At 33.2% G+C, this 12897-nt stretch overlaps 1 protein-coding gene across 7 annotated transcripts in view; it reads right to left on the bottom strand.

Annotated features, from left to right (window-relative positions):
- The window catches only part of Herc4 (HECT and RLD domain containing E3 ubiquitin protein ligase 4), a 120406-nt gene that overhangs the window by 47847 nt on the left and 59662 nt on the right, over nt 1–12897 (bottom strand). For all 7 annotated transcript variants that reach the window (XR_013435738.1, XR_002484048.3, XM_005325979.4 and 4 more), the window contains 5 exons: nt 8330–8490; nt 3270–3346; nt 2470–2594; nt 547–606; nt 318–429 (listed from right to left, as the gene is read on the bottom strand). Coding sequence is in view for 5 of the 7 variants with exons in the window: in XM_005325979.4 (XP_005326036.1) it covers nt 318–429; nt 547–606; nt 2470–2594; nt 3270–3346; nt 8330–8490 (535 nt within the window). In the remaining 2 variants the exon portion in view is untranslated. The remainder of the gene's footprint in view (nt 1–317; nt 430–546; nt 607–2469; nt 2595–3269; nt 3347–8329; nt 8491–12897) is intronic.

Raw genomic sequence — 12897 nt, 5'->3', positions numbered from 1 at the left:
TAACTTTAAAAATTTTGTGTGAAAGTCTAATAAATATTCTACCTCTATAATCATAAACAGACTCAACCAAAACAATGATATTAATTCAGAATCTATTAACATTTGGAAAGATACACAGATCTCTCACAGTTAAATTACAAATGCTATAAAATGAAGTCCAATTTTAATTCTTCTATTAGTGCATGTAATAAAATTACATGAAGGACATCATAAGGAGTCCATGAAACAGTGAAGTTAATTAGGTTACAACACATAAAATAACATGGAATCAAAACCTCAGCTAAATATTATAAAAATGAAATACTTTAAAAACAAACCTGTTGAGATATCTGAGGATGATCAGGTTGTATAAGTTTGTGGAACAAAAGCCTAGCAGCATTCATATCAACCCCTGGAAACCTGGTACCTGTTCTATAGTGATCATCATTGCTAAAGAAGAAAAAAATGACAATTAAAAAAAAAAACTTTTTTAACATTATTCACCTTAATATATATTTAATACAAAAAATTTAAAAAGTTTCAGCAAAACAAGGAATTGCTACTTACCTAACAGCTAGAAAACTTCCATTTAGGCAACCAGATGAAGAAAATGTTCCATCTATCTCACTAAAAAGAAATTTTTTTAAAAAGTCACAAAAAATGATTTTTGTTTGCCATTTTTTACAGAAATGAAAATGAACAGTCAATCTAATATTTAACGGTACAGAGTACTCCTCTAAACAACACCCAATTAAAATGAATCAGAATTATGTAACTTACTGAAGATTATGTAATGTTTGAAAAGGTATAATGGTATGCCCTAATTTTCTCAAATGTGCTTTTCAGATTCTAATTTATCAAACAAATATGATATTCTTACATTATTTTTTGCAAAACTGGGGTTTGAACCCAGGGCTTCACCTGTGCTAAGCATGAATTCCACTCCCTAGTCCTTTTGAGACAGGATCTCCCTGAACTTCCCCGCTGGCCTCAAGTTTACAATCCTCCTGCCTTATCCTCCAGAGTAGCTTGAATTGAAGGTATATGCCACTGTCCCTGGCCAATGTTCTTAAGTGTTTTTTTTAAGCATGCACATTTAATTTGTAAAATTCTACATGGTATAATGATAATCTTGGTCACTGGATAACCCTGGATATTTGGTAACCGTGGGTGCTATTTTTCAGGCCTACGCTGGGATTTTCAGAAAATTTTTAGACATTTAAAATAACAAAACAGCTTAAATAGTCATACATCATTTAACAAAAGGGCATGTTCTGAGAAATGGGGCATTCAACAATTCATCATAGCCTACTAAATACCTAGGCTATATAGAGTATATCCATAGCCTATTGCTCTTAGGACTATGATTGACAAAACCACTCAAGATTAAATAAAGCATAAGAAAGAGTGATGCACTCTAGATACTCAGCAAATACAAGATGTATGAAATTGCTGACAATGTAGCATAACATAGTGTTGTACTGTAAACTCTAAAGTAACAATAAAAGGCACAGTATAGTAAACATATACACTAATAACAGTCATTTATTATCAAGTTATTACCCACTGTACATAAGTAAATGTGCTATACTTGTATGTAACTGGCAATGCAGTGTTTACACCAACATCACCACAAACACAAGTGATGCATTGTGTTACTTTTTTTCTTTCTTTTTTTTTTTTTTTTAAGAGAGAGTGAGAGAGGAGGGAGAGAATTTTTAATATTTATTTTTTAGTTCTCGGCGGACACAACATCTTTTTTGGTATGTGGTGCTGAGGATCGAACCCGGGCTGCACACATGCCAGGCGAGTGCGCTACCGCTTGAGCCACATCCCCAGCCCGATGCATTGTGTTATGACAGCTACAATGTCACTAGACAACAGAAATTTTTTAGCTCCATCATAATCTCATAGGACCAGGGCAGTACACTGACCAAATAACAGAGGTCTGTCATTGACCGCTACTAGACAAATTAATTTATAAGCACAATATTCAAGAAAAAAGGAGTATTCAAATCTTTCAGAGAGTATAAAAATTAAGAGTGATTATTATGTCATCAAAGGGGACATATTTCAAATCCCAAAATATCTAATTCCACAGTTTATCATTTAACATATCTACGGTAGAATTGAAACTTGTACAAATTTCTGAAACTTGTAAAAATTTAAATGAGATCTTTAAAAAGATTCATTATGGGCTGTGGTTGTAGCTCAGTAGTAGAGTGCTTGCCTAGGGATGGGTGAGGCCCTGAGTTCAATCTTCAGCACCACATAAAAAAAACAAATAAACAACAAACAAAATAAAGTTTAAATTCTTAAAAAAATACTCATTATGAAAATTATAAATATTTAAATTTTTATACATATAAACCATGCAGTGAGTGAACTTCAATGAAATTAAAACTGAAATGAAAATTCCCAGTAAAGGTTACTCTACCACAAGGTTGAGAAGTTGAGTTTGTCTTTGTGTAGGTAATATGCTTTCCTTACTTGGCTATCTCCACAGGAAACCTTCCAGAGGGATAGCTTAGCCATTTTTGAATCAGAGCTTCATTCACTGTCCAGATCTGCTTTGAAGGATCTGGACATCTGAAGTCATCTGGTGGCCCACAAGTCTAAATTATAAAAATAAGGAAATTAGTCAAAGGGAAGGGGTGTTATCTATAATTCAAATCTAAGAACCTCCTATTATATACTTTTTAACAAAAGTTAATCTCCAGTAAACACATGAAACAAAAAACTTAGCCTATAGATCAAAATATAAATTTTGAAGACTTGGATAAAAATTAAAGCAACTACTCTGTAACATGTAAAGAACATAAAGTGTTTTAAAACTTCCTCGAAATTATTGAGCTACAGCCATAAAAGAATTAAATTTTGGCATTTGCTGGTAAATGGATGGAACTGGAGACTATCATGCCAAGTGAAATAAACCAATCCCCAAAAAAACAAATCCCAAATGATCTCATATGTGAATGCTAACACACAACAAGAGGGAAAGGGAGAACAGAAGTTCACTGGATTAGACAAAAGGGAATGAAGGGAAGGGAGAGGGGATGAGAATAGGAAAGACATTAGAATAAATTGGACATTACATTCATATGAATAAATTGGACATTACATTCCTATGTTCTTCTATATAAATATACAATCAATGTTAACTCCACATCATATACAACTCTGTGTATGTATAGTATGTCAAAATACATTCTACTGTCACGTATAACTAAGAAGAACAAATGAAAAAAATTTTAATTATTTAGCTAAATAATTTACATGACTATTATTACCTGGGGACTAGAGTAATGTGAAAAGCTTTGATCTCCACCTGAGAAAATTCTTTTTACACAGAAATATTCTTCAGAATCTAATACAAATAAAATGCAAAAATTAGAATCCAAAACACAACATATTTTCCAGAACATCACATTACTACTGAATTTGCCATACTCATCTAATTTAATTAGACCTCCCACTCATGAAATATTCTGATTGCTCTGAAGATGAGACAGACCAAAGGATGAATGTTCAATGATTCCACAAGCATAAGCAGCATTTAATAAGTTTACAATTCATCCTTCTGGCATACATGCAAGAATTAGTCTACCTCATTACATTTCAATTTAAACTAAAGATACTATAAAAACAGAATGAAAGCTGCAAGATAGCTTAAAATTAAACAAAGGATACTCAGCTGGGGTTGTGGCTCAGTAGTAGAGTGCTTGCCTAGCATGTGTGAGGTATTGGGTTCGATTCTCAGCACCACATATACATAATAAAAAATAAAGGTCCATTGACAACTAAAAAATCTATGTGTGTGTGTGTGTGTGTGTGTGTGTGTGTGTGTGTGTGCTGTGCTGTGCTGTGTATATACACACACAGTAAAAATTAAAACTTGAGTAAATACTTCATAATGCAAAATTAGTTCCTTTTTCAATATATCTGCTTAAAAGATGACACACACAGCTACTATAAATTAAAGCTAGTTATTTCTAAATATAATACATGACCTCCATCTCTTTAGTTTTCTATTTCTTCACCTTATATTATTAGTTACCATACCTGCTACAGAGAATTACAAATTCTCTTCAAGGACCACATCTTAATTTTCTTTATTATTCCCTATTATCAAGTAAAGTGTTTCATTTGTAAAATAACTAAGTAAATATTTGGCAATATGAATAAACAATATAAAATAAATTTTATCTAGCTTAGCACATAGTAATAAAAGCTTCAGAGTTCAAAACATTAATAAAAAAAGTTTTCACAAGTCACAAGAATGCCCTATGACCAAAATATATTCCAAGAACAGATTAAGCTGATTGTTTAATTTTAAAAAATCACATCATTCTCACAAGTATACATGAAATTGTTCCTTTCCCCAAAAGATTTATTAATATGTTGCTTATTTGTCCCTAAGTGATTCTGCCCACTAAAAATTCCCTAGAAGATAGATAACTAATCTAGAATACATGAACGGGATAGGAGCTAGGTTAGGCACTAGAAATTAGTTTCCTTAATTTCCTTCCAACTGTTACTCCAAAAAGTCTGAGAAATCTAGTCATTTATCATGTACAGCTTGCTGGAGATTGGATTTGCTGACTATATTTATGGTTTCTCCCAATATTGCTGGGGGCTGGGGATGTGGCTCAAGCGGTAGCACACTCGCCTGGCATGCGTGCAGCCCGGGTTCGATCCTCAGCATCACATACAAACAAAGATGTTGTGTCAGTCGAAAACTAAAAAATAAATATAAAAAAAAAATTCTCTCTCTCTCTCTCCCCCTCTCAAAAAAAAAAAAAAAAAAAGGCTTCAATCACACCTTATTTCAGTAAAACTACTATACTGGGGGTTTGGGGGTATTCTTCCATCAGGAAACACAATGTCGGGTTCAGTTCCTTTTTTTGTGATTCCTGGAAGCACTAGTGCTCAATGCTTAGAACATTAATTCATTGTGTGTTTAAAATGGTAATATAGGCTCCATTATTTCTTCATATTTTAGCTGGACAATTAGCTTCCCTCAATCTACTATACAGTAACCCTGTAATAGGAAAGGGAATGTTAGTACACAATCATGTGCGTTTATTAACTATCCGTTTGTTTTTTAAATTTCCATTTCTTTGATACTAAAGAGGTAATAAATTTTTGTATTTTTTATTAACATTAATTTCCTTTATCTATTGGGTATCTTATTAATGTCTTATTTATCTGCTGGATATTTCAATGTCTTCCTCATCAACATGAAAAAACACTTGATATTTACAATCCTAACCTTAGGTTGTAATTATTACAAACTTTTTTTTCTAAAAGCTCCTTTGTTAATTTAGTAATGTTTAAAGTTGAAATGATTGGAATTTAAGAGCTGTAACATAATCAGTCCATCCTAGTTTGAATGGGACTGACTGGTTGATAACTGTAGGCAAGTAGGGAGGAGATGAAAGAGATGGGTTACTGGGGGCATGCCCTGAAAAGATCCATCTTCCCTGTGACCTGGCCCTTTCCCCTTTCTCTCTTTCCCTCCTTTCCTCTGTCCCCAAAGCCACTATAAGGTGTTTTTCTCCAACCTGCTCTTCAGCCTTGCTATCTTTATCTTTGGCTGTCTATGGACTGAGACCTCTGAAATGGTGAGCTCCAAAAAAATGTTCCCTCCTCTAAGTTGTTCCTGTTAGGTTCTTTCGTTCAGAGAGGTGCAAAAACAAACTAATATACCCATACTGAGGCAGGATGACCCCAACTTTAAAGCCAACCTCAGTAACTTTGTCAGTAACTTTGGGCAACTCAGAGGCACCCTGTCTCAAAAAAACCAAAAAGGGTTGAGGTACACCTCAGTGGTAGAGTACCCAGTTTCAATCTCCAGTACTGCAGAATTTTTTTTAAAAAGAAAAGGGGGCATTTTGATGGTCTCTGAAACAACCTACTCCCTTAGGACTTAATTCAGCATCCCAAATGGCTTTTATTTATGTAAGCTGAAACCATTAATACTTAAACATATTGCAACTTAAAAAAAATTTTAATACTGATTTATTTGAAGATCATCAATAATAAATGCACTACATGTTAACATAAAAAACATCTTTGGGGCTGGGGTTGTGACTCAGTGTGGAGCACTTGCCTGGCACATGTAAGACACTAAGTTCGATCCTCAGCACCACATAAAGTAAATAAACAAAGGCATTGTATACATCTACAACCAGAAAACTTAAAACTACAGAGACTATTTTGGCCTCATGAACACTCACAAAGCCAAAGTATCACTTTTTTCTAGAATATAAAAGTTTAAAAACACAATTAGGTAACTGGATTTTATTTGCCTTAGAGTGTATATGTGACTCTAAGATTTTAAAATGGTTTAAAATTTTAGCAAATTTCATAAAGTCTGTTTTTTTTTTTTTTTTTTTTTACCGATACATGCCTATAAAATGTTGTTGTACACTTTTGTGTAATCTTCTAGGTAGCACATATTCTGTCTTACTAGAATAATTTCCTATGCTTCATGTTGCTTTTCACTATCTAAGGAGGAAAAGAACAAAGTTTTTCACTTATGAGAGTGCTAAAATTACTTTCAACCATATTATGTATTTTTTGAACCATTTTATTGTCACTTTAGTAAAAAAGGTAAGCAAGTACAATTTTTAAGTACCCATAATTATTTTTTCCTTTATAATTCATACTTCAGTTATTAACTGTTTTTTTGCAAAACCATTTAATTACTATTGTTTCAAGAAAGAAAGAGAATATGAAATAAGACAGGAAACAAAAGAAAAATAAGAAATTTTGTAAAGGTAAAAATCATTTCACCCACTTCAGGTCTGCCCATCTTCTTTGAAAGTTTTAACTGGAATTTGATTTCTAAATCTAAAACCATTTTTTTCCATTAAGTTTTTAATTTATTTTTAATAGGGGGCATTATAATTATACATAATAGTGGGATCATTATTCCATATTCATACATGACATTATGTAATTTAAACAATCTCATCTCCCAGTACTTTCCTTATCTCTCTGCCCCTGTACAGCAAATGGACTGTGGTTGTATGTATCTTAATGAAATGTGCAAATTTCCTCTCACACTGATTTTTGCCTTCCTGTGATGTGCTGAACTGTCCCCACAAAAAGTTCACATCTAGTGGGCATGGTGGCACATGCCTGTAATCCCAGCCATTTGGAAGGCTGAGGAGGGAGGATCATGAGTTCAAAGCCAGCCTCAGCAAAGGTGAGGCACTAAGCAACTCAGTGAAACCCTGTCTCTAAATAAAATACAAAATAGAGCTAGGGATGTGGCTCAGTGTTTGATCCCTGGTACCAAAAAAAAAAAAAAAAAAAAAGTTCAAATCTAAAATCCTAACTCTCAATACCTCAGAGTGTGACCATATCTGATTATTAAGATCTTTAAAAGAGGGCTGCGGTTGTGGCTCAGTGGTAGAGTGCTTGCCTCACATTCATGGGACACTGGGTTCAACAATTTAGGATGGTAAAGAAAACATAAAAAGGAAGTACATATTCATTATAGCATGTAACCAAATGAATGCAAAAATAGCATCAAATATTTCTAATATTTCATATTATATGTCAATAAGAAAACCTAGATCTACTGCAAAAATAGAAATAAAAATAAAGAAATACACATTTGGCTAAAACAAAAAGGGAATAAAAAGAAAATTAAAAATTTACTATCTTGAATAGGTAGACTTATATACTTTAAACTTTAAAAAATTAGTTTCTGACATACAATTTAAATTCCTGTGTACACCCAAAATAATTAAAAGCAGAATCTCAGATATTTGTACACCCATGTTCACAACAGTATTATTCACAATAGCCTAAATGGTGGAAATAAGTAAAGCCTATAAGTAAAATTAGATATGATATAAACATAAAATGGAACATTAAGTCTTTAAAAATAAAAATAAAAAATTCTGACACATGCTTCAACATGGATAAACCTTGATAACATTATGCTAAGTAAACCAGTTAGAAAAATCAATACCATATGATTCCATTCCATTAAGAGTCAAATCTAATTCAGAGAAAGAAAGCACAATGATAGTGGTGGGGGTGTAATAAAGAGCTTTAATTCTACAAGATGAAGAGTCCTGGAGAACGATTATATAAAAACTCCCTCTCATTGATTTCTAGCCACCACTTAGTTCTTATATGACCCACCCTCTAGAAACCACTTTTACTTTATCAAGAATTTCCTTAACTATATATAATAAACAAATTAAGCAACCATATGCATTGCTCTTAAACTTGCTATTTTAACTTAAAAACATAAAAAGCTTCATCACTTAAGAACAACATTTTATTGAAAACCTTAGTATGTGTAACACAGCTGTAATATATTACTTACCACTATCTAGTGAACATTGCCCATTATATGGAAACCAATTTCCTTTTACAGTGAAAGGACTTTTCCTGTTGCTTGTTGAACCAGTTCCCAGCTGCCCATTACCACCAAGACCAAAAGAATAAATTCGTCCTGATGAAGGGACAAAAGCAGAAGTATGCTGCCTAAAATGATAGAAAACCTCAGACTTAGTATTACATTCCAAACAATTTACATTAAGAAAAATATAATAACTGAAATTAATCTTTCTCTTCAAAAATAAATAAAAACAATTGTTATAAAACTTTTGTACAATATCAACAACCTTAATCTATAACAAATCAATTCAATATCACACAGGTAGGTTGCAGAAGCATGGTTCAGAAAATGCTCAAGTTTAAAATATTCAAATTTTAAATGTTCAAAGGTTTATACTAAAATCCCTTACAACAGATGATTTAGCACAGGAGTAGCATCCAACTAAGATGTCCAAGGAGGTCCTTCCTCCACTTTCCCTGTTTGTCTTTGGGCACCACTCAAAAAAAGTTTTAGGCTAAGAACTAAGCAAGTAATCTGGCATCCATCACAACAGCAATAATGTTTCCTTCTTCTAAGGAAACCCATCAATATATTTATTACTCCAGACCCCTATGGAGGTACTATGGTCAAAACAAACTTAAGAAACTACAGAATGAAAACTATTGTACTCTTCATGAATCTGTACAACTCTGATATTTTAACTATGTTTACAAATAAGTTAAATATATCCTACCTTTTTATTTTGCTGGTTTTGGTACTGAGGATTTAATCCAGAGGCACTTTACCACTGAGCCACATAATTCAAAAATGGGTATATCAGATAAACTCTGCCAGTGTAATTGTTATGTAGTCCTTTTTATTTTTTTAGACAGGGTCTCACTAAATTGCTGAGAGCCTTGCTAAGTAGCTGAGGTTGGTCTTGAACTTGTAATCCTCCTGCCTCAGTCTCCCAAGTCACTAGGATTATAGGCATGTGCCTCTCTGTACCCAGCTCAGATATAAAATGTTTAGTGAGCTTAAAATTTAACTAAAAAGTTAAATTCTTAGAAAAAAACACCACTTCCAAATAACTGACTTAAGAAGATACAACAAACAACCTTTGAAGCAAAAGAAATAAAAGAATGTCTTTATATTTTTAAAAACAAAAATGCCAAGCCCAGCTGGCTTTAATGACAAGTTCTACCAACCTTTTGGTTTTACTTTTAAAAAATAGAAAATAAGGATATATTTCTCAATTTGTCAGACTAAACTTGATAACCAAATCAGTTACTCCAGAAAAACAAAGCTGTTTACTAGAAAATTTCATTAACATAATTTGCCATAATTTATAGAAATTTAACAGATTAAAAGGGAAAAATCATAATCATCCTGAAATAAGCTGAGAACTTAGCATCTATCTGTTCACGATAAAAAGTAGTAATAAAGGAAAGTTTCTTAATCTGATAAAGGTTATCTACAAAAATCTTGTAACAAACAATTGTGAAATACTGGAAGCTTTCCCACAAAGAAACAGGACATGATGTTTTGTGATCTTCAGAACTTCTAGTTAACATTATACTAGTGTCCCAACCAACACATTAAGGCAAGACAATTATATAAATGTTAAGTAAAAATAACGGAAAGAAACAACTAAACTGATTAACAGATATGATTATATACATAAATAAGTTATTAGTAGGAGTTTAGTAAAGTGATGGTATTCAAGTTGCAAGTACATACAGTACTTAATTTATGGCAACAGTGGCATGATAGAGCAGGAGGGTGAAGGATTTTCAAAACTGTAGCTAGACAGGAGAATTCTAAGAAAATGATAGCCTAGGACACACCAAGAATCTGTTTTCCCACCTACGTAACAATTACACTGGCAGAGTCTATCTGATATACCCATTTTTGAATTATTTAGCCTATTCAAAGCTTGCAACTTCTTGGAGATGGGTTAGATAGAAAATTGTAGCTAATTCAAAGAAATCTCAGCTCTCAGCACAGCAGTAGCTACTCATCTGGCTTCTCTGCATCACACATCAATGAACATGTTCCAGGAATAGCTTACAGGTGCCTGGGTGAGCAATAAGGACCTTATCCAAGTACTGGGAATAGAGTTTTGATCACTTATTTTCATTTCTGACTGCCAAGATGCAGAAAGGTAGATAGCTATCGTTGTATTCTTCTCATTCTGGCTGAAGACTTATAAGGCTGGTGCAGTCTTTTCTTTCTTCTTCCCCTCACCCCTTTTATCCTTCCTTCACTTTTTTCCTTCTTCCCCTGTTGGGAGGTCTAGGACATTCAAAAGCAACCACATATATGGAGGGATATAAGTCACAATTACACACCCAAGGAAAGGTACTGGATTGTAATTTTCTTGTATAACCAAATTATCTAGAGTTCCAAAAAATTCTTCAGCTGCCTTCACATCAGCACTCACACTTAACTACTTTCACGTGATATAATAAATAATGATGATTGAATAATGTAAACCACACAGAGCTAGCAATAAATTTATTATAGTCAGGTCTAGCCTTTTCTTTCAGTAATACAAACAAACTTTGCTTCACTCATGATCCTCATGGTGCTGAGAGAGTTATGCTTCTGTGTTTGGTCTTCAATCCAGGTCATTAGATGTTTCTCCAGTCACAAATACATACACTTTTAAAATTTCTATTAATCTTTTTGTGTTTAATGAAGCAGATCCTTAACAACTTCTAGTCTTTTATTCTTTTGTTAAACAGACACATAATGATCATATGTAGTGATTGGGTACAGTATGCTATTTTGACACATACATACAACACATTAAATACAGTAAACATGGAAATGAGTATATCTATCATCTCAACCATTTATTATTTCTGTATTGTAAGCATTCACAAAACAGTTTCTTGAAATATATAATAAATTAATCACTAATCACCTTACTATGTTAAAGAACACAAGACTTAAACTTCCTAATTGTATGTTTCCACCCCCCTCATTTATCAACTCTTTCCTACTTCCCCTTACCTCTACCCTTCCTAGCCTCTGGTAATCACTATTCTAGTCCTCTATAAGGTCAACATTTTTAGTTTTCATATGAGTGCATGTACAATTTGTCTTTCTGTATCTGCATGATTTCACTTAATATCCCACTGCTATCACTTTGTCCCTGTTCTTCAAAAATCATAGTTATGATGGAATTGGTTATGTCTGACTACAAGGAAGAGCCATCACTGAATTTCCATTTTTGTAGTCCGTACTTTTTTTTTACTTTTTTTCCAGGTCATTCATTCAATAGTTGCAGTGGATTTTGTACACATAGGAGTCATAAAGAACAAAAATTAAATCAAGCACAACAGAAAGATGACAAAACCAAGAGGTTCAGTATACATGAGATGTATGAGGCTCCTGCTAGAGTAACATGGCATAGTTTTTTTCATTAAATATTTTTACTTAATAAATAACAGGAGCACACTATACTATAGAACTCATAGTAAATACATAAGCCACATAGTTGTAAAGTCTTATACATACTATACATAATTGTATGTGCTGTATTTCTATATGACTGGCAGTGCAATAGATTTGTTTACACAAGTATCACCACAAACACAGGAATAATTTATTATGCTTCATGTCTTGATGGCTATACTGTTACAGGTGACAAAGCAATTTTTTAGTTCTATTATAATCTTTTGGACTATATCATACATGTGGCCCATTAAGACTAGAACATTGCTGTTACATGTGGCTATACACATTCTCTTCAAGATACTCATTTTAGATCTGAAACATAAACTAAACATAAACATAAACTGAAAATGAAAAGGCTAGAAAAAAATATTTCATGCAAATAACCCAAAGAGACCAGGACAGGGCTTGAGGTGTGGCTCAGTAGCACATGCCTGGCATATACAAGGCCTTCAGCAGGATCCCTAGCATCACAGGAAAGGGGCAAGGAAGGCTCTGTTAACAGAAAAAAATATAAACTAAAAAAAAAAAAAAAAAAGTAATGTGACAGAAAGGGTTATTATGAATGTCTGAGAATGTTTTTTTTGTTGTTGCTTAAACAGAGTATCTGAGATTGGATATTGGGGGGGGGGGTCCTTCTCAGATTTCTCCAAACACCTCCTAACTAATTCAATGAGGTCAGCACCGTCCTCATAACAAAGCCAAAGACTACAAGAAAACTATAGATCATTATTCCTTGTTAACTCAATAGTTTGGAACAGTGGTGAACGTCTGTAACTCCAGCGATGTGAGAGATTGATGCAGGAGACTTTCAAGTTCTAAGACAGCCTCAGCAAAAAAGTGATACCCTGTCTCAAAATAAAAAATACAAAGGGCAGGGGATCTCCTGTGTTCAATCCCTAGTACTGCAGAAAACAAACAAAATCTTCAATAAAGTACAATAAAATCTTCAATAAAAAACAGCAGCACATTAAGACGATTATGCACCATGACCAAACAAGATTTACTCCTAGAATGCAAGGATGGTTCAAAATGGAGAAAAACAATGTGGTATACCTTATTAACAGAATGAAGGAGAAAAACAACAATTATAATTCAAATAGCTACAGAAA

This window comes from Ictidomys tridecemlineatus, chromosome 1, assembly GCF_052094955.1.
Source record: "Ictidomys tridecemlineatus isolate mIctTri1 chromosome 1, mIctTri1.hap1, whole genome shotgun sequence".
NCBI lineage: Eukaryota > Metazoa > Chordata > Mammalia > Rodentia > Sciuridae > Ictidomys > Ictidomys tridecemlineatus.
This window is presented reverse-complemented; position numbering and strand designations above follow the sequence as displayed.